General features: G+C 42.2%; 1 protein-coding gene across 1 annotated transcript; it reads right to left on the reverse strand.

Annotated features, from left to right (window-relative positions):
- Positions 1-1,530: 1,530 nt before the first annotated feature.
- rfc5 (replication factor C (activator 1) 5) lies at positions 1,531-22,169 on the reverse strand. The gene is made up of 11 exons (XM_080755444.1): positions 21,968-22,169; positions 19,972-20,036; positions 18,724-18,860; positions 17,836-17,915; positions 15,239-15,312; positions 11,463-11,622; positions 10,648-10,729; positions 9,437-9,566; positions 8,349-8,426; positions 4,257-4,311; positions 1,531-3,082 (listed from the first exon to the last, which is right to left on the reverse strand). Exons 1-11 carry the CDS (start codon positions 22,024-22,026, stop codon positions 2,983-2,985), a joined length of 1,020 nt encoding a protein of 339 aa, XP_080611570.1. The 5' UTR covers positions 22,027-22,169; the 3' UTR covers positions 1,531-2,982.
- Between the last annotated feature and the right edge of the window lie 1,127 nt (positions 22,170-23,296).

Here is a 23,296-nt window from a genome sequence, read left to right on the forward strand (position 1 = left end):
GAAAGGGGGCGGGACTGCGACGCTCTATAACCCCAAACCACGACAAAGCGTTTTTTTTTCTTTTCTTTTTAGGTCAACCACACCAATTCAACTTTTGGTGTAGTTTGGGCTTTACACTTGTCGTTGTGCGACGATAATCGCCACGGGAAGTCGTATGCTGCACAATTACGTATTAAGATAGGACGTCCGTTAACACAAACATGTGCAATCTCGCAATACCTAACAAAAGTTTGTGCAATCTCGCAATAAATATTTCAAAAGGGTTTACAATTCATGGATTGTTGTACACATTTTCATAACAAAATGCGTATTTTGTAATGGAGTGTAAAAGGGAGTTTTCAGAGTGTAATGATGTCTTAGCACAAGAATTCTACTGATATGTTAGATTAAAGAGCATTCCTACAGTAAGGAATATATTAAAATTGCACTGCTCAAAAAGCTGACCGCACCGTGCTTAAATCTTCACCACTTATCACATATCTAACTTGTGTTGTTTACTACAATTTTATATTATTTATTGTGTAAATATAATATAAATATAATAAATATATTTCAAATCATGTGTGCTGAAGTGTTGTTTTCGTCGACTACCTTTTTCCACTGAGGAAAACTAAATGGAAACTAAGCTATGATGACTAAGCTATGATGAAAATAAAAGCTTGGGGGGGGGGGGGGGGGGAGATGCAATGCAAATGAAAGACATATACTGTGTATCCCTATTCCCTGACAATTTTATAGCTAAACGGACAGAATTCTATTTTATTTGAATGATGAAACCCAGCTGCCATTAATAGTTGGAAATGGAAATTGCGGAAATTGTAATTGCGGAAATTGCGGAAATGGTGGAATTGGAAATTTCCAATTCCACCATTGCGGAAATTGCGGAAATTGTAATTGCGGAAATGGTGGAATTGGAAATTTCCAATTCCACCATTGCGGAAATTGCGGAAATTGTAATTGCGGAAATTGCGGAAATGGTGGAATTGGAAATTTCCAATTCCACCATTGCGGAAATTGTAATTGCGGAAATTGCGGAAATGGTGGAATTGGAAATTTCCAATTCCACCATTGCGGAAATTGCGGAAATGGAAATTGAGGAAATTGCGGAAATGGTAATTGCGGAAATTGCTCTTCACTTATAGCTATCTATTTTCAGGTAGATTGTTTTATTTTACTCAGTCAGCCATATCACTACTCATTTTTTTTCATGAAAAAGGTCATAGCTGGGTAATCTATTTTCAGGCAAATTGTGTTTATTGTATTTTATTTTACTCAGCCATAACAATTTATTTTCTGTTAACCAACTTGCTGGCTGGCAGGCAGGCAGACAGCTACTCATAGACAGGCAGACAGACAGACAGCTACTCATGGAGAATTGGACAGGCAGGCAGTCAGACAGCTACTCATTGACAGACAGACAAATAACTACTCATGGACAGACAGACAGGCAGGCAAAGAGCTACTCATGTTATGTTATGTTATTATAACAGCTACTCATGTTATGTGCAATAATTTGTGCAGTTATGGAAACAGCTCTTTGTGTTTATGCAAGAAAATGTAACACATTTATTTATTTACATATTGTGTGCATGCACATTGTACTTTGATACATTTTGCGAAAATAAAGCAATTGAAAGAGAGAAGTTATCAAGTATCATTAATGTCGTAATTTTATCTACTGGCCCCTGGCCCCTTGCCATTTTTGTAATGTGGCCCACAGGTAAATCTATTTGAGTATCCCTGGACTAGTGGACAAGAGATCCAGTACAAGTCATTTTACAATTAGTTGCATGCTGAAAATGGCCGATCTACAAGCCCACAACGCGTCGCAGGCTTGTAGATCGGCTATTTCCAGCAAGTGAAAAAAGCAGTCATTACGACGGCATCAAGGCCCGCCAAAACACATTTTACTGTGTCAACTGTAGATTTAGTCGACTAAAAGTAGACTAAAACACTAAAACATTCCGGGTGACTAAAACTAAGTGAAAACTATTCGAGAGACTATGACTAAAACTAAAATAGGCATTTGCTGCCAAAAACACTGTGCTGAAGCCTCCTAAAGAAAAGTCTGAACATGCCACATTTCTTTTTTTAACCCATTCTGACCTGAGATCAGATTCATACGAGGTTATTCCACTGGACACACACTGGTCTGATTAACCCATTCTGACCTGAGATCAGATTCTAAAAATGTCAGTCGTTCTTCGATTTTTCAATAGCTAAAGCATAACATGATGCTAACACCAATATGGGTTCCCGTTCAGAATGGGTTAAAGGCGCTAACCCCTCATACAATATATATTTGCCATTGACAATGGAAGGAGAAATTAGGTTAAATATCTGCCAAATATGACGTAAATGTGTGTCAAACATTAAATGCCGTTGACAACGAAGGGAACATTTACGTCATATGTAGACGAGCAAATGGGCTAACGAACCAATCACAAATTCTGTTGTTCATGAGATGTATGATGATAAGAGAGAGCTCCCTTAGCTTCACACGGGTGTGATTTATTTTTAATTAAACAAGATTATTCAAAAACCCAAATCACTGTCTGTACACAAGACCTTTTAGAACAATGGTGAGAGGACAGACGGCGTCATGTTGAAGTGCATTCTCAACCAGCTGTTTTACATACTGTACCACTCGGCCTCTTCTGTAACGTTTACATGTCAAGAATTAACCCAGAGCCAATCACTGGATGATATAGCGTGCCATCAATCAGAGCTGCTATGAATCTCCATTTCACGTTTTTAGCATTCATGTGTTCAAGACATCCTCCATCACAAGCAACACGCGCTTTTCGGAAAACAGACAAAAAAAAAATGTGAATAAACGCAGCAGTGTTCAGGGAGTGTTCTGCTGCGTTCACATGGAATCAGGCAAGCAGCAGACGGCCAAACAACTAAATGGTTGTCATTGTTCTTTTGTTCACGGGACAAATGCGAGAAGTGTGTTTTGACTGGAAGTGGACAGAAAGGCTAGGCGGCCTCGTTGACCACCATGTCTCGCACGGCCTGGAACGCCGCCACCATGGAGCTCAGCTGGATCTTTTCGTTGGTTCCCGATGCCAGTCTGTGTCTGAGGACAAATAAAGAAATTAGACATGGGTTAAGGTTAGGTTTAGGTGTGCTGCCCTGTGGGAGGCGGCCTTTTTTCCGACAGCATTCTAGCCGACGGGGCAACGATCCGATCCGCAGCGGGGGGACATTCGCTGCGATGCGAAAAAGCGATGGTCCGACATGCGCTGCTCCCGTGCTTGCGGTTAGGGTTAGGTTAGGATTGAGGTTTCGGATCAATAGTATGGATAGGTTGTAGTTGTAGGACTAATGACTGGTCTAACCAATGACTACCGGTAGTCTAAACCAAAAACTGTCTAAACTAAGTACGGTACTGCACAATCAGTGCCAGGATTTCTGTCAAAATAGAAGCTTGGGGTGCCGGGAAGATATGGCCGCTTTTACTCTGTAAGCACCCACCCCTTCAGGAAAAAAAAACCAGGAGACATATTTTAGCATGCTTACCTTGCTAAGATTCTGATAAAAGCCGCTGATGATCGCTCGCTTCATATTTTGAATGAGAGGCTCATGTTGAAGTCAGAAAAAGAGCTTAGTGTATCCATCTGGTCAAAAGTTAAACCACGGAGAGCTCCTTAGATTATGCGCGCCGAGCCTTTCTTTGTGAGCGGTAAACAGGGAAGTGAACGACAACGCGCGAAAGAGCAAGGAGTTATGGTGCTAGGACAACGTGTACACGCGTCCACAGTGTACACAGAACATCTTTAAATATACTGTAAATTCTTTCAGAGCGAACGTTTTTAACTCAAATCTTTGCTTCTGGGTGGGTGTGGTTGAGGGTCCCCTGGCTGGAACAACTGGAACAACATATTTTTCAGTGACGCATAAGCGTGTGAAACCCTTTCAGATTATTTTTTTTGTTTTGTTTTAATCGACCCCAGTCCAAAATGGGTTAATGTACATGTGTATGACTGAGGATTATTTCTCTCTCATTCGTGTGGCACTAAGCACTAGGGCATTCACTTCTAGTCATTTTTACTAGTTGACTAGTTGCCTAGTTTACTAGTCGACTAGTTGTTTAACAGTTTGACTCCATGAAACGCTTTACCCGCATTTTAATCAAATATTCTACGCTGCCGAGATAGTTTTATTACCTTTAGAGAATACGCTGAATAGTCGACTACGGTAGTTGCTTAAAGCCCTACTGCGCACACATCAAGAAATGGCACCTCACTTACTCTATATCGGCCAACTTGATGAGCAGTCCCATCCGAATAGCAGCAGGAAAGTCCACTGGAACACAAATAAAACAAAATAAGGTTTTAGACAGAAAGTCCACTGGAACAACACACAGACCAACAAAATAAGGTTTTAGACAGAAAGTCCACTGGAACAACACACAGACCAACAAAATAAGGTTTTAGACAGAAAGTCCACTGGAACAACACACAAACCAACAAAATAAGGTTTATAGACAGAAAGTCCACTGCAACAACACACATAAAACAACAAAATAAGGTTTTCGACAGCTCAATGTAGCCTTCAGCAATTTCCCCAAAACATAATGTGGTTTGTGTAGACAGCAGGTAATACACAAACATGTGCTGTCAGCTATGTTGTCGTCCTATCTGTATCCATTTCAAAGCACAGATTGATAAAAACAACACAACACAAACACAGTATAGTGCATCCCCTGGAGAAGAAATATTGAAATTCCAGTGTAATTCCACTAAACCATGTAATGTTTAGCTAACATTGTTCCAATTATTCACGTAAGTTTAGTTATGTTTACATTTTATTTGGAGAAAATGTGTAAAAGAAATGACTGGAACAATGTACAATACTGTAGGTACACCATTAACGGAATAGACTTGTAATTTTATATTGATGGCGATGGCGTTGACAGTTGACACTATACTGCACACTATGACCGTTACATTCTATAATTGGCCATACGTTGCACTGGAAATGGTAATCTCTCCTTTTCTTTTTCTCTCCCGTTTTGCATGGTATATTTTTACATACATCACTTTGTGCCTTGTGTTTTTTGGGGTGCTTGACAGACATGAAATAGCTTGAGAACCACTGAACATACTAGAAACATACGTTTTCCATAAAACCGTTTTTTCAAATCCTCAAAAATGATGAAAAACGGCGCGCTATAGTATGCCGTACGATATGGGCTATAGCCCATGGTCCAAAATGATGAGAAACGAGGCTAACTATTTTTTCAAAATTTCAAAAAACATGGGCTATAACCCATCGTTTTTGTCATTTCGTCATTTTTTTCAAATCTTCAAAAATGATGAAAAACGGCGCGCTATAGTATGCCGTACGATATGGGCTATAGCCCATGGTCCAAAATGATGAGAAACGAGGCTAACTTTTTTTTTCAAAATTTAAAAAAACATGGGCTATAACCCATCGTTTTTGTCATTTCGTAATTTTTTTCAAATCCTCAAAAATGATGATAAACGGCGTGCTATAGTAGGCCGTACGATATGGGCTATAGCCCACAGTCCAAAATGATGAGAAACAAGGCTAACTTATTTTTCAAAATTTCAAAAAACATGGGCTATAACCAATCGTTTTTTTCATTTCGTCATTTTTTTCAAATCCTCAGAAATGATGAAAAACGGCAGGCTATAGTATGCCGTACGATATGGGCTATAGCCCATGGTCCAAAATGATGAGAAACGAGGCTAACTTTTTTTTTTTCAAAATTTCAAAAAACATGGGCTATAACCCATCGTTTTTGTCATTTCGTCATTTTTTTCAAATCTTCAAAAATGATGAAAAACGGCGCGCTATAGTATGCCGTACGATATGGGCTATAGCCCATGGTCCAAAATGATGAGAAACGAGGCTAACTTTTTTTTTCAAAATTTCAAAAAACATGGGCTATAACCCATCGTTTTTGTCATTTCGTCATTTTTTTCAAATCCTCAAAAATGATGAAAAACGGCGCGCTATAGTATGCCGTACGATATGGGCTATAGCCCATGGTCCAAAATGATGAGAAACGAGGCTAACTTTTTTTTTCAAAATTTCAAAAACATGGGCTATAACCCATCGTTTTTGTCATTTCGTCATTTTTTTCAAATCCTCAAAAATGATGAAAAACGGCGCGCTATAGTATGCCGTACGATATGGGCTACAGCCCATGGTCCAAAATGATGAGAAACGAGGCTAACTTATTTTTCAAAATTTCAAAAAACATGGGCTATAACCCATCGTTTTTTTCATTTCGTCATTTTTTTCAAATCCTCAGAAATGATGAAAAACGGCAGGCTATAGTATGCCGTACGATATGGGCTATAGCCCATGGTCCAAAATGATGAGAAACGAGGCTAACTTTTTCTTTTCAAAATTTCAAAAAACATCGTTTTTGTCATTTTGTCATTTTTTTTAAATCCTCAAAAATGATGAAAAACGGCGCGCTATAGTATGCCGTACGATATGGGCTATAGCCCACGGTCCAAAATGATGAGAAACGAGGCTAACTTTTTTTTCAAAATTTCAAAAAACATGGGCTATAACCCATCGTTTTTGTCATTTCGTCATTTTTTTCAAATCTTCAAAAATGATGAAAAACGGCGCGCTATAGTATGCCGTACGATATGGGCTATAGCCCATAGTCCAAAATGATGAGAAACGAGGCTAACTTTTTTTTTCAAAATTTCAAAAAACATGGGCTATAACCCATCTTTTTTGTCATTTCGTCATTTTTTTTAAATCCTCAAAAATGATGAAAAACGGCGTGCCATAGTATGCCGTACGATATGGGCTATAGCCCATGGTCCAAAATGATGAGAAACGAGGCTAACATTTTTTTTCAAAATTTCAAAAAACATGGGCTATAACCCATCGTTTTTGTCATTTCGTCATTTTTTTCAAATCCTCAAAAATGATGAAAAACGGCGCGCTATAGTATGCCGTACGATATGGGCTATAGCCCATGGTCCAAAATGATGAGAAACGAGGCTAACTTTTTTTTTCAAAATTTCCAAAACATGGGCTATAACCCATCGTTTTTGTCATTTCGTCATTTTTTTCAAATCCTCAAAAATGATGAAAAACGGCGCGCTATAGTATGCCGTACGATATGGGCTATAGCCCATGGTCCAAAATGATGAGAAACGAGGCTAACCTTTTTTTCAAAATTTCAAAAAACATGGGCTATAGGAACTTAGAAGACATTTTGTAGAATTGGCCTCAGGTCTACGTGTGGGTTAACTTTAGCTGTAAATGTCCTCATTGTGCTTGCATACGTTAGTGCTGGCAACCGAGCTACTCCCCCTACAACGAGGCAGTCGGCACGGTAACCATAGCAACCCCCGGCGGGGTCTCCCGGGTAACGGGACGCAGATGGATTCACACACACACACAGGCCTGGTGGAACAACTGTCGGCTTCGGTTACTGCCAGCTATGGGATGGGACCATCTGCACCTCAAACCTGTTACCATGACAACCAGCCCCAGATTGTCATGTATTTCATACTCATGGGCAACTGACCACTAACCACATGGCGGCCCCCACCATCACTTAATGTGGCCCACAGGTTAATATGAGAATACTGAGAGAGAGAGAGAGAGAGAGAGAGAGAGAGAGAGAGACCCTCACCATCACTTAATGTGGCCCACAGGTTAATATGAGAATACTGAGAGAGAGAGAGAGAGAGAGAGAGAGAGAAAGAGAGAGACCCTCACCATCACTTAATGTGGCCCACAGGTTAATATGAGAATACTGAGAGAGAGAGAGAGAGAGAGAGAGAGACCCCCACCATCACTTAATGTGGCCCACAGGTTAATATGAGAATACTGAGAGAGAGAGAGAGAGAGAGAGAGAGACCCCCACCATCACTTAATGTGGCCCACAGGTTAATGTCATGTGTGTGTACCTCTGTGTATGAGCAGGTGGACCTCCGTGAGGATGTCGTGTGTGTGTGTGTGCGTGTGCGCGTGTGTGTGTGTGTGTGTGTACCTCTGTGTATGAGCAGGTGGACCTCTGTGAGGATGTCGTGTGTGTGCGTGTGCGTGCGCGCGTGCGTGTGTGTGTGTGCGTGCGTGTGTGTGTGTGCGTGTGTGTGTGTGTGTGTGTGTGCGTGTGTGTGTGTGTGTGCGTGCGTGTACCTCTGTGTATGAGCAGGTGGACCTCTGTGAGGATGTCGTGTGTGTGCGTGTGTGTGCGTGCGTGTGTGTGCGTACCTCTGTGTATGAGCAGGTGGACCTCTGTGTGTGTGTGTGTGTGTGTGTGTGTACCTCTGTGTATGAGCAGGTGGACCTCTGTGTGTGTGTGTGTGTGTGTGTGTGTGTGTGTGTGTGTGTACCTCTGTGTATGAGCAGGTGGACCTCTGTGAGGATGTCGTGCAGGGCCAGACCTTTCAGGGTCTTCAGCTCAAGGATGGCTGGTTAGAAACAACGTTAAGGAGAAATATTTATTTAAGCCAGTCTGGATGGGAACCCCTTTTGGTGATTTAAGCATTATGTTATACTTTAGCTATAGTGTGTGTGTGTGTGTGTGTGTGTGTGGGGGGGGGTCACTGGAACAACATATTTTCAGATGGGGGTCCACGGCCAAATACAGATAATTCTGGGGGTCCTTGGCATGAAAATAGTTGGAGCACCACTGATACAGAAACACAGGGGGGTTTTTTTCCAAGAAAACTGTCAGGATTTAGAAGACATTTTGTCAAATCGAGCCCAGTTCTAAATGGGTTAACTTATTTTATTTCTTTTGACTGAATACAAATGTCCTTTTTAATATTACGTTTCTCTTTAATTAAGCACACCAAATTGCCTTCTTGTTGAAATGAACTATACAACTAAAATGTGCCAGAATTCACCATGCCCAAAGGACTCAAGTCACCCCCTGGTGGACAGTGGGTAAATGTACACCCAGAGACCCATTTTAAAGTGCAAAATCTTGAAATCAATTTGACAAACTAATTTAGAAATAAACAAATTATACTTTTGTTTTCGCCATAGATATATATATATATATAAAAAATTAAATGATGCACATTGATATAAAAATATGCACATATGACCCACGGACCCCCAGAAGAGAAAATTTATGTTTCAAGATTATCAAAATTATTTATTTTTGATTAAAAAAAATATATATATAGATGTACAAGCATGTAGATATATAGCCAGCGTATAAATGGATTAAGTGGTTGAAATTATTGTGATGCAATATTAATTTTGCTGGGGACTGAGCTTGTAGCAAGTGTAAAATCATTATGACAGCATCAAGGCCCACCAAAATAAATTTTAGTCGACTAAATCAACTGTAGATTTAGTAGACTAAAACTATACTAAAAACTAAAACATTGCAGGTGACTAAAATGTGACTAAAACTAAAATGAAAGCTATTCAAGAGACTAAAATCGGTAGTATGGCCGTAAGAGGATACAGTTGTAGGCCGAGGTGAAGTCCTTGTTCAGAGACCAGTCCAGGATGTTGGCGATGTCCGAACGCAGTGGGTGACCCGTGCACGTGTACACCGTGTCCTCGGTCACCTTCCCATAGGCCATGCTGGTGCTCTGAAACCACACAGACCATGTGCACGTCAGAATGGTAACAAGGTGAATTTAAACCATTACTTTAAAAGTTAAACTGGAAAAATAACCTGGATTTGATGTAGTTATTACGAGCTCTTGTTAATACTTTTATTGGTGAAATATTGTGCGCGCCACAATCTTGTACATCTGCAGTTTTCACCACTTCTGTTCAACACTGCTCAATAATTTCTATTGGTGAAATCTTGCACACGCGCGTGTTCTGTAAATGCCTTGTCGTCACAAGAAGCTAGCCTGGGGTCCACCTATGGACCCTAATCCTGTCTGTATTCATCGGCAGCTCCCGGCAGGATCCGCCGGGAATCTAGACGAAGCTGCGTCTAGTGTCACTGTGTGTATACGCATGTGCGTCAATTTAACAAAGCGCAGAGCAGACGATCAGAAATCATCAGAGAGTGATCGACGTTTGTGGACTCTGACCCAGATTTTTTTTTCTCCATGGAAATAAAAACGTCTGGGTTTCCGAGGCTACAAGAAGCAGTAACCTATAGTGGTAATGACCGCCCAGGATCTGTTCTGGTGTCAGAAAGCATCATCGTTCCCCCTGGCCAGCCAGGGCGCCTGATGGAGGGGAAAGGAACTGGTTGGAATAACGTGTTCCTTCCACGCGCTACGTCCAACCAGGGAAACTCCCCCCTGTCAGGTGTAAAGGAGCTCCTCATGCATGGAGGAAGCATGAGTTCAAGTCCGTTGCTCTCCCCTTGTCCCCCATATATGGGGACTAGGTTGGTGGAGGGTGTGTAGAGCCCAGGATCACATTAGATGATTGACACGGGTGGCGGGTGCAGGTCTTTTTTCCGACAGCATATTGATCCGAAAGCTCAATCCTAACCTAACCCTAACCGCGAGCACGGGAGCAGCACATGTCGGACCATCGCTTTTTCCCATCGCAGCGACGGTCCCCCCGCTGCGGAGCGGACCGTCGCCCCGTCGGCTAGAATGCTGTCGGAAAATAGTGTGCCCCCCGATTGACACAGGGGTGAAAAAGGGGTTACAAAATCGTGGGATAAAATTTATATTTAAAAAAAAGAAAGCATCATCGTACCTGTAGGATGTTCAGTGATCTCCTCATGTCTCCTGAGGATAAGGTCACAACGGCCTTCATACCGTCTGGACTTACATCAATACTGAAAAGATTTACATGTTTCAGTCAAGATCTGATCCATTTATGCTACAAATCTCCTTCTAAGTGGGGGTTCACCAACATTTTTGTGCCAAGGACCCCCAAATGGAAGGAGCCACATTTGAAAATGTCTTGTGCCAGAAGAGACATTTTGTGTTCAAAACAATTCTACACCTGTGGCAGCATTTGGCCCTCACAAATTATAGTAATATGTAACAAGTATATACACATACACACGCCTAAGGCGCTCGAACGCGCACGGACGCGTTATATGAATCATTTCTTCTTCTGTTTTCTACATGAATATAACCACATTATGTGTGTATGTACGCGTACGCTCACATAATGTTTGCATTTTATTATTATCCTGTCTGTGTGTGATCTCCTACAATTATAGCATTTATCTACTGAGTTGGCAACACATATTGTAATGTTCGATTGTTTGTCTTTTTGCTTTCTGTTTGTCCTTGTCTATTTCTGTTCATGAAAAATGAAGAAATGAAGAAAAAAAGAATATAACCACATTATAACCATATAAAATGAAACGGGAGTGCTGCAATTTGTAAAAGAAATGGCAAAATAGGACTCCTATAAGTTCTAACGTTATTGAAGTGGGACTCATAAAATGTCCCTGGCTGGGACTCATCTAAAAGACCATCCCTGGGACTCATCTAAAAGAACCATCCCTGCATCCCGGGACATTGGAAATCTATTTACATCACTGCACACCCACCCACCTCTCCTCCTGGACGACGTACTCCAGCCGGGGGATCATCTGGTCCTGAGAGAGGGGCCCGAAGCGGAACCGGGTGCAACGCGACTGCAGCGCCGGGATGATCTTGGACAGGTAGTTACAGATGAGACAGAACCGGGTGTTCTCCGTGAACTTCTCAATCACTGCCCAGAGGAGGAGAGGAATATTAGCAGTTTAGAGACACAGAACTTCTCAATCACTGCCCGGAGGAGGAGAGGAATATTAGCAGTTTAGAGACACAGAACTTCTCAATCACTGCCCGGAGGAGAGGAATATTAGCAGTTTAGAGACACAGAACTTCTCAATCACTGCCCGGAGGAGGAGAGGAATATTAGCAGTTTAGAGACACAGAACTTCTCAATCACTGCCCAGAGGAGGAGAGGAATATTAGCGGTTTAGAGACACAGAACTTCTCAATCACTGCCCGGAGGAGGAGAGGAATATTAGCAGTTTAGAGACACAGAACTTCTCAATCACTGCCCGGAGGAGAGGAATATTAGCAGTTTAGAGACAACAGAACTTCTCAATCACTGCCCAGAGGAGGAGAGGAATATTAGCAGTTTAGAGACACAGAACTTCTCAATCACTGCCCGGAGGAGGAGAGGAATATTAGCAGTTTAGAGACACAGAACTTCTCAATCACTGCCCAGAGGAGGAGAGGAATATTAGCAGTTTAGAGACACAGAACTTCTCAATCACTGCCCGGAGGAGGAGAGGAATATTAGCAGTTTAGAGACAACAGAACTTCTCAATCACTGCCCGGAGGAGAGGAATATTAGCAGTTTAGAGACACAGAACTTCTCAATCACTGCCCAGAGGAGGAGAGGAATATTAGCAGTTTAGAGACACAGAACTTCTCAATCACTGCCCAGAGGAGGAGAGGAATATTAGCAGTTTAGAGACACAGAACTTCTCAATCACTGCCCAGAGGAGGAGAGGAATATTAGCGGTTTAGAGACACAGAACTTCTCAATCACTGCCCGGAGGAGAGGAATATTAGCAGTTTAGAGACAACAGAACTTCTCAATCACTGCCCAGAGGAGGAGAGGAATATTAGCAGTTTAGAGACACAGAACTTCTCAATCACTGCCCGGAGGAGGAGAGGAATATTAGCAGTTTAGAGACACAGAACTTCTCAATCACTGCCCAGAGGAGGAGAGGAATATTAGCAGTTTAGAGACACAGAACTTCTCAATCACTGCCCGGAGGAGGAGAGGAATATTAGCAGTTTAGAGACAACAGAACTTCTCAATCACTGCCCGGAGGAGAGGAATATTAGCAGTTTAGAGACACAGAACTTCTCAATCACTGCCCAGAGGAGGAGAGGAATATTAGCAGTTTAGAGACACAGAACTTCTCAATCACTGCCCAGAGGAGGAGAGGAATATTAGCAGTTTAGAGACACAGAACTTCTCAATCACTGCCCAGAGGAGGAGAGGAATATTAGCGGTTTAGAGACACAGAACTTCTCAATCACTGCCCAGAGGAGGAGAGGAATATTAGCAGTTTAGAGACACAGAACTTCTCAATCACTGCCCGGAGGAGGAGAGGAATATTAGCAGTTTAGAGACACAGAACTTCTCAATCACTGCCCGGAGGAGAGGAATATTAGCAGTTTAGAGACACAGAACTTCTCAATCACTGCCCGGAGGGTAGGAATATTAGCAGTTTAGAGACACAGAACTTCTCAATCACTGCCCAGAGGAGGAGAGGAATATTAGCAGTTTAGAGACACAGAACTTCTCAATCACTGCCCAGAGGAGGAGAGGAATATTAGCAGTTTAGAGACACAGAACTTCTCAATCACTGCCCAGAGGAGGAGAGGAATATTAGCAGTTTAGAGACACAGAACTTCTCAATCACTGCCCGGAGGAGAGGAATATTAGCAGTTTAGAGACACAGAACTTCTCAATCACTGCCCGGAGGAGGAGAGGAATATTAGCAGTTTAGAGACAACAGAACTTCTCAATCACTGCCCGGAGGAGAGGAATATTAGCAGTTTAGAGAGACAGAACTTCTCAATCACTGCCCGGAGGAGAGGAATATTAGCAGTTTAGAGACACAGAACTTCTCAATCACTGCCCGGAGGAGAGGAATATTAGCAGTTTAGAGACAACAGAACAATATACACTTCTAGTAATCGTCTGTTCATCTTCTACTATTACTGGACGGTTTGTTAAACGAGACGATTTCACAGACTGTCTGTCGGTCCACATTTACATGGGCAACTGGCGGCCCGGGGGCCACATGCGGCCCCCACCTCACTTAATGCGGCCCTCAGGTTAATATCAGAATACCGATATATATTATTGATTTAAGCTGTCACAATTCCAAACATGCAAACATGACCCGCTTTTGTATGTCCAATGTGTTGGGATTTAGTTCATAAAGTTAACATAACTAACTAAATTAATTTGAAATGAAATAAAAAAGGTTATTTTTCAGGATTCCAAATTTCCAATAAAGAAATGGCCACATTTGAATTTCAATTCAAATATAGCAAAAAAAAAGCTGATCTACAAGCTCAAAACGCGCCGCGATGCGACACGTTTTGAGTTTGTAGATCGGCTGTAATCAGCTGAGGTTGTAGATCGACAGTAATATTCAACGTGGCCCTCTGGGGTTAGTGTGTAAATATAGTGGCCCTCTCCATGGTCAAAGTTGCCCCCCCCCCCCCTGGTCGACAACAACCAATCACAGCACAATATTTGGAAATCCTTCCCTGCCTGGCTGAGACCCGATTGGCTGGCTAAGCTTGGTAAAAAAACCCATCTGAACTGACAGTTATATAATCTTATTGCATTGCATAATAATATCATTTTACATTTCTGTGTAGCTTTGAGAGAGAAAAATAAAAAAGCTTTTTTTAGTACTAGAAACATCCATTACCTGAATTTCACATCATAATAATCCAACCATAATTTGCCATAAATGCAAAGCACAATTAATCAATAACATGACAAACATGCGTGTGTACTTCACACTGGGACTTTGTTTTAACCCATTCTGAACGGGAACCCGTTTTGGTGTCGGCATCATGTTATGCTTTAGCTATTGAAAAATAGCAGATCTACAAGCTCATAGCGCGCCACCGAGTGGCGCGCTACGAGCTTGTAGGTCTGCTATTTTTGAAAAATCAAAGAGCGACTGACATTTTTTAGAAATCTGATCTCAGGTCAGAATGGGTTAATCAGACCAGTGTGTGTCCAGTGGAAACCTCGTATGAATCTGATCTCAGGTCAGAATGGGTTAATCAGACCAGTGTGTGTCCAGTGGAAACCTCGTATGAATCTGATCTCAGGTCAGAATGGGTTAACTCAAATCTTTGCTTCCGGTGAGGTCCCTGCTGGAATAACATGTTTTCAGATGCGGGTCGACGGCCAATTACCGGTACATATATGTGTGGAGGTCCTTGGAATGAAAATGTCTGACAACGACGGACATAGAAACATGTGCTACACAGTGGGTGAGGGGCCGGGGGCCAAGCAGATGGCTTAACCCATTCTGACCTGAGATCAGATTCACACGAGGTTTCCACTGGACACACACTGGGTCTGATTAACCCATTCTGACCCGAGATCAGATTCTATAAAAATGTCAGTCGTTCTTCGATTTTTCAAAAAAATAGCAGACCTACAAGCTCGTAGCGCGCCACTCGGTGGCGCGCTACGAGCTTGTAGATCTGCTATTTTTCAATAGCTAAAGCATGACATGATGCTAACACCAAAATGGGTTCCCGTTCAGAATGGGTTAATTTACCTCGCCGCAATGCATTCTGGGCATCCTGGGTCATGGCGTCCGCTTCGTCCAGTATCACCAACTTGAAACCCTTCCTGGAGGACAAGGGGAAGAAGAAGAGACCGGGTGTAACTAAGACTTGTTTTAAATGGTGACTGACTTGGACTACTTTTTATTTAGCGATGGAGCGGGCCCGACTCAGAATCACATGGATCCCATGGGAGCCGATCCCCCTAGAGCAGGGGTGCCCATTACGTCGATCGCGGTCGACCAGTCGATCGCAAGCGCTGCGCAAGTAGACCGCTTGGCCCTGACATGAAAAAAAAGAAGGAAAAAAAACAATCCTCGAGTCGCCTGGGGCAGGCGGCGGCGGCGGCTTTAAACCCCCCCACAATGCAGTGCCTTGTTGTTCTCAAGTGTGGGGAACGTCGGGTCTGTTATGTTGTTAACCCATTCTGACCTGAGATCAGATTCATAACGAGGTTTCCACTGGACACACACTGGTCTGATGAACCCATTCTGACCTGAGATCAGATTCTAAAAATGTCAGTCGTTCTTCGATTTTTCAAAAATAGCAGACCTACAAGCTCGTATCGCGCCACTCGGTGGCGCGATATGAGCTTGTAGATCTGCTGTTTTTCAATAGCTAAAGCATAACATGATGCCAACACCAAAATGGGTGCCCGGTCAGAATGGGTTAAACAAACAAATTTAAAAATATATAATATAATATCATATAGCAAGATGCGCGCGGCAAAGAAGCCTAAAACATATCACTTCCATGCAGAGTGGGAAGAAGATTATTTTTTCACAATGTCACATTCTTTCCAAGTCCAACTGCGTTTGCCTTTTACTCGAGCCCATCGCTACATTCATGTGCTTCCCATTCAGAAGCTGATGTTGATTCCATTGCCTCGAAAATAGCAACACTTTTTAACATGAACTCTTCTGCGTTGGAGAATGAGGTCATGGCACTGCAGGCTGACATACAGTTAAAGTTGCGCGCCCGCGATGTTTTGGAACTTACTCGTCAAACATCAGGACTTGTGCAGCCTCGCTCACAGCGTTATTTGGCTCCACATATTTATGTGAATCAGCGTTTTCCCACATGAAGATAATTAAGTCCAAATATCGTTCCACGTTGACGGACGATCATTTGGAGGCCTGTTTAAGACTAGCTGTCAGCAGTGACTGTCCGGATTACGCAGCGCTGACGGACTCCATTCAGTGCAAGGCTGAAAGCAGTCATCTGATTAAAGGGATAGTTCAGATTTATTTTTCTTAAATTGTATGAAATACTTTCCATTAATATAGTGGTTGCAACTGTAGGCCTATTGATTGATTGCCAGAGTCCTGTGGTAGGAGTTCTGCTCTGGTTGAGTTGAGTGCATAATTCCTTCATGTGATTGTGTATGCTTTTTATGTGTGATACTTTTAATATTTGTAACATTTTATGAGCAATATGTTATTACAAATTGAAATTGATTGACGTTATTACAAAGAGTAACTTTAACAAAATAAAGGTGGTAAATAAATAAAATTGATTGATTGAAACAGTCCTAATGCCTTAATGTTATTTATTTTGAGTATTTTAAGCAATGGGATAATATTATTTTGGTTGGTAGATCACCTTGAGCTGGCAATTTTAAAAGTAGACCTCAAGTCAAAAAGGTGTGGGAACACCTGCCCTAGAGTCCTTGACCGGCCAACTAAATTACTGATGTTTTGACCAAGAATGTGTGGGTACAGGGTACAGGTAATGCAACTGCCAATCCAATATATCCACTTTTTTCGAGCGCACACCACACATGTAAACCTCTGAAGTGGCCCATAATATTACTGTTACTGGCTGGATATTCTTGATTGGGGTTTTTTTTGTCTCTTTGCGAAGGTCACTTAAAGGACAACTTTAGTTTTTTTTCAACCAAGGTTCATATTTTAGTTTGTTATTAGATAAAGTAAAAGATGAGTGTTAATCTTTTTTCATTTGCTGCTTTCTTTCGTTTTAGGGAATTTAGCTGTTTTTGACAGGGGGGGGCGGGGGCATTCGAGCATGGGGCTAAATATGTATTTTTTAACACAATTTTATGGTGATTTATTTTTTTATGGTTTACTATAGTCCTAATAAACATCAGGAAATTACATCTGGCCACAGAAGATCACAGGATCTACTGAATGTGAAGGTAGCCTACTGGGGGAAGGCTTATACTGTGTAGGCTCAATATGTAAGTTTGTCACATTCAGTAGATCCTGTGATCTTTTGTGGCCAGATGTAATTTCCTGGCGTTTATTAGGACTATAGTAAACCATAAAAAAATAAATCACCATAAAATTGTGTTAAAAAATACATATTTAGCCCCATGCTCGAATGCCCCCGCCCCCCTGTCAAAAACTGCTAAAATCCTTAAAACGAAAGAAATCAGCAAATGAAAGAAAATTAACACTCACCTTTTAGTTTCTCTAATAACAACCTAAAACATGAACCTTGGTTGAAAATAACTAAAGTTGTCCTTTAAACCCATGTCCTATCTGCAAATCCAACACCACCCTGCAAGTTGAGACTTTAACGGATGTACTGTAGGTTCTGGCAGGGAAGTCAGGGAAGAGGACGGTCTTACTTGAAGATGGTTCTGGTGCTGGCGAAGTTCAGGATGGGACCTCGAACGACGTCGATGCCTCGGTCGTCTGAGGCATTTAGCTACGACACAAACAAGGAGCAAAATGTAAATAAAGGTCATCCCCTTAACACATTCTGGGCGGGAACCCCAATGTGTTTTAACCCATTCTGAACGGGAACCCATTTTGGTGTCAGCAACATGTTATGCTTTAGCTATTGAAAAATAGCAGATCTACAAGCTCATAGCGCGCCACCGAGTGGCGCGCTATCAGCTTGTAGGTCTGCTATTTTTACAGGACACACCATATCATTACATTCAATATTGCATTGTGTACAATAAACAGATATGTTTTGTTGATATTCCCTTTTCTTTCTTTCTTTTTTTTTTACACAAACAAAACATTCTGCCTTATTTCCCACGCCCTGCATAAAAAGTCTGCCAAAAGCAAAAATACCTTTCCTAAAACAAAATTCCAGTTTTTCATAGTCCTCCAACCAGAAAAAGTCAGCACAGATGGTTGTCATTTTACAAAATAATACATGTCTTAATTCTTCATTCTTTGAATATGTATTCTTTCACAGTGAACGTTTTTAACTCAAATCTTTGCTTCTGGGAAGGTCCCTGGAGGAACAACACATTTTCAGATGGAGGTCGGCGGCCAAATACATATATTTTTGGGGGTCCATGAGGTGAAAATGTTAGAGAACAACTGACATAGAAACTTGAGATTTTCCAGAAAACAGTCATGATTTAGAAGACATTTGTAGAATCGTCCTGAGATCTAAATGGATTAAAAGGTGTCACTTAAAAGGTGTCACTTAAAGCCATTATTGATCCATCCAATTTGGACAGTCCCAAACAGTAAACCTTTATAAAGCAGTTAGTTACCTCCAACACCATAGAGGTGAACTCTTTCTCCTTATAGAGTTGCTTGGCACAGGCCAGGATGGTGGATGTTTTCCCGGTACCAGGGGGCCCGTAGAACAAGAGGTGGGGAAGCCTGTCCTCGCTGATGAATTTCTGGACTGGGGGGAGAAAGAATCAAGAGCAGTTACTTAATTTAAGGAAAATGTCTCAATGGTCTCTATAATGATATTATGCAGAGTCAGAGTCTCACCGTTTTTAATCTGGTCCTGTGGTGAGTTGGTTTAACCCATTCTGAACGGGAACCCATTCTGGTGTTGGCATCATGTTATGCTTTAGCTATTGAAAAATAGCAGATCTACAAGCTCGTAGCGCGCCACCGAGTGGCGCGCTACGAGCTTGTAGGTCTGCTATTTTTGAAAAATCGAAGAACGACTGACATTTTTTAGAATCTGATCTCAGGTCAGAATGGGTTAATAAGACCAGTGTGTGTCCAGAGGAAACCTCGTATGAATCTGATCTCAGGTCAGAATGGTTTAAGTCATGCTTGAAAATATAAGTAATAATAAGCCTTGCAGAGCCATAATTTCTCCGTTCATTGTCTATGGCAAATATTGAGACGTGTGGAGTGGACAAAAGCTTTATATAGGAGGGGCTAGCACCCCTCAAAAATAACTATGGCTGTAAAAAGAGAAAAATAACTGCAATTCTTGCTACTTTTGTACACTAGCGTGACAAAGTAGGGCATTACATTACAACAACAACAACAACAACAAACAGTTAAAATATGGAGACGTAAGGTTTATATCACAGTAATGCTGTGTAATGCAGTGGTTCCCCAAAGTGGTCCTTGGGGTCCAGCCAGGGGTCCTTGAGGGAGTTCCAGGGGGTCCCCAGCTAAATTATAGTTTGTAACCAAATGGGTCTGTAACTGAGATAGTGTACAAATGGAACCAAATGGACCATAATAACAGGTCTATTTGTGCACTCTGAGTTAAATTAACATTGATTTTACAATATAAATTGGGGGTCCCAGAGATAGAAATGCCATTAAATGGGGGTCCGTAAATCAAACGGTTTGAGAATCACTGCCGTAAAGTCTTCTCTCATGGGGGTCCCTGCCTGGCATATCTTTTCAAATGGGGGTCCACGGGCTAATTAGTGTCAAATCTGTTGGTCCTTGACACGAGCACGTTTGGGAAGCACAGTCTGGTGTAGTGTGTTACTGTATTACAGTAATGTGTAGTGGGTTACTTGTGTTACTGTACTTACTGGTGCTTAGAATGTCTTGGTGGGAGATCAGATCGTCCAGTTTCTGTGGTCTGTACTTCTCAACCCTGTGATGCAAAGGAAAGGAAAGGTACCATGTTTACCCAGGGTAACTGGACTAAAGGTACCATGTTTACCCTGCCGGGTAACTGGACTAAAGGTACCATGTTTACCCAGGGTAACTGGACTAAAGGTACTATGTTTAGTGTTTACCCAGGGTAACTGGACTAAAGGTACTATGTTTACCCAGGGTAACTGGACTAAAGGTACTGTGTTTACCCTGCCGGGTAACTGGACTAAAGGTACCATGTTTACCCAGGGTAACTGGACTAAAGGTACTATGTTTACCCTGCCGGGTAACTGGACTAAAGGTACTATGTTTACCCAGGGTAACTGGACTAAAGGTACTATGTTTACCCAGGGTAACTGGACTAAAGGTACCATGTTTACCCAGGGTAACTGGACTAAAGGTACCATGTTTACCCAGGGTAACTGGACTAAAGGTACCATGTTTACCCAGGGTAACTGGACTAAAAGTACTATGTTTACCCAGGGGAACTGGACTAAAGGTACCATGTTTACCCAGGGTAACTGGACTAAAGGTACTATGTTTACCCAGGGTAACTGGACTAAAGGTACCATGTTTACCCAGGGTAACTGGACTAAAGGTACTATGTTTATTGTTTACCCAGGGTAACTGGACTAAAGGTACTATGTTTACCCTGCAGGGTAACTGGACTAAAGGTACTATGTTTACCCAGGGTAACTGGACTAAGCTCAAGAACTTGTTTACAGCCAGGCCCTGCTCATAGAACATTTCATGGTAGGGGTTCAATGCCTTTCTCAAGGGCACTTCAGCGGTGGTCATTTTAACGTGCTGGTCCGGGGATACGAACTAGCGACCTTCCGATATCAAGACCGTTCCGCAAACCGTTCGGCCACTGCTGACCCGACAGAGACACCAATAAAGTGACAGGATTGAATTCTCGTATCTGACTTATGTTTTGTGAATCCGTTACGAATTAGGTTCTTTTGTAGGTAGGATAGGCATATATAAAGCTTTCAGCTTCTGCCTATTCCTTTTGATCATCTTCATGTTTTATAACAGCTTCCATTCATTGTTATTAAATATTGTATTTGAAACTGAAGTTTGATCAAATAAACTTAAACGGCAAAGTAGAGCGACCGGGACAGAAGCGATGGATCCGGTCTAGAGCGGACAGGAAAACGGCTGGGGGATCAATCGTGCTTCAGTTCCCACAGCATTTACTACTGATTGATTTGATTGATCGATTGAAACAGTTTGCAGAATTACAGTACATTTCAAGCACAACTCTATACAAACAAAAAGTTAACTGTGAGTGGACCCAATAATAAAGTATTACACTGTCTTGTTCACAAGAGGGTCCACCAATTAATTAAAACATTTAGAGACATACAAATATACACTTCTATATTAGCCAAAGAACAGAACAGGAATTCATCATAAAGGACAGGAAAAGACATATAAAAACATGTACAGTGAGGGGGAAAGGGGGTGGGGGCGATTCAGATTTTACGGGGGCCATGCAGTTTCGAATTGCAGCCGTATAGGTGCCCTTTGAGAGCGGTTTTGAAGGAGTCAAGGGATCATTCGAATGTCTTAATGACTGTTGGCAGGGCGTTCTACTCCTACTCCTACTACTACTACTACTCCTAGTGCAAAAAAAAATCTACAATCTAACAGCAGGTCGCGGGTTCTGTGTGGCATCAATTCATGCAACAACCTCCAATCTGTTCACAGTATAAGCCAACACGCTTTACATGCTAAATGTAGTAATCCAGGCATAGCCCCAATATGTTCCCTCAGTCCCTACGCTCATTCTATAGCTCCGAGCTTGAGCGTATAGGACTGAGAGGGAACATATTGGGGCACAGACAGACAGACAGACAGACAGGCATCGCTGTGTGCAGCTATAGCACGATGCTAACATAATGCTCCCCCTCCTCACTGACTCACCAGGGCAGGTTCCTGGCTTTCAGCGGGTTTGTGGTACTGGTGCTGTTAGACTCCGTCATGATGATTCGTGTCTGTCTGTGAAGGTAGTTGTCAAAGAGTTATGTTGTTTATAGTTGTTGAATTTGATCAGAGTTGAAGTGTTGTTTGTTTTCATGCGGTGCACAGCACCAGCAGCAGCTTTCCGGGAAATAACTTTGGCGCGCTCTACAACAAAGCTGTGGCGTACGAAAAGTCTTGTCCTTCCGGGTTTACAGCCAATGAGAGATCTGTTCAGTTGTTATGGGGCGGGGCGGCGCTCGCCTGTCAAACTGAGGTAACAATCACAACAATATTATGTTATGAATCTATGATGTGTGCATAATTCTGTCCATCATGTGTTTACACATTACATTACACAGCATACATTATATTGATTGATTGATTGATTGATTGAAGTATTTATTAACAGTTTGCAGAATTACAGTACATTTCAAGCACAACTCAATACAAAGAAGACTAAACTGTGAGTGGACGACCCAATAAAGCATTACACTTGTTTACAAGAGGGTCACCTTGTTCAATTCATCAAAACATTTAGAGACATACAAATAGACACTTCTATATAGCCCAAAAAAGAAGAAGAACAGGACTTCATCATAAAGGAGGTAAATATGGAAAAGAAACATTCAGATTTTACAGGGGCCAGTTTCGAATTGCAGCCGTCCGTATAGGTGCCCTTTGAGAGCGGTTTTGAAGGAGTCAAGGCATACGCATGTCTTAATGACTGTTGGTAGGGCGTTCCACATGTCAAGGACCCCCAAATTGACACTTCTTTAGCCCGCGTGAGCCGTGTGTTTGAAGAGATATGCCAGCAGGGCTCTAGCAGTGATTCTCAACCCGTTTAATTTCAGGGACCCCCAATAGTTTGACATGCATATATAGTCTACGTCTGCAGGCTCTGCTTGCGGCTTGAATGGCCCTCCTAAACAGGGACGGATCAACCCCAACGAGGGCCCCCATGGGCCGGTAACATTTGCCCCACATGGGCCCCACTGGCCCAATGGCTAATTTGCCCCTGCTCCTAAAGGCATGCATGGGTTTGTTGGGCTTCCTTCCTCGGCCTGGGGGCACCGTGCCAACCCATACTGCTCTCGGGTGCCGTCTACATTCCGGCTGTCACCCACCCGTCTCTCCGGTGGTGGTCAGTGTTCACCATATGGTGGTCACTATGTGACTATTGGTGGTCACTATAGTCTATTCCTATGAGTCACTATCAAATGCACACCTGTGTGAACTGCAGAGTTGGGGTCCGTTACTCATAAAAGTAAGGCACTACATATTACATATTAC

The sequence above is a fragment of the Protomyctophum bolini genome, assembly GCF_963924005.1.
Source record: "Protomyctophum bolini genome assembly, chromosome: 22".
In the NCBI taxonomy this organism is placed as follows: domain Eukaryota; kingdom Metazoa; phylum Chordata; class Actinopteri; order Myctophiformes; family Myctophidae; genus Protomyctophum; species Protomyctophum bolini.

Bases quoted from the DNA above. Each gene is read 5' to 3' on its own strand.
- rfc5 (XM_080755444.1), bottom strand. From the start codon at position 22,026: ATGACGGAGTCTAACAGCACCAGTACCACAAACCCGCTGAAAGCCAGG. The intron at 17,916-18,723 runs GTAACTAACTGC...TTTGTGTCGTAG, and splicing joins TCACCTCTATGGTGTTGGAG to CTAAATGCCTCAGACGACCG. The intron at 3,083-4,256 runs GTAAGTGAGGTG...ATTTGTCCTCAG, and splicing joins ATCAAGTTGGCCGATATAGA to ACACAGACTGGCATCGGGAA.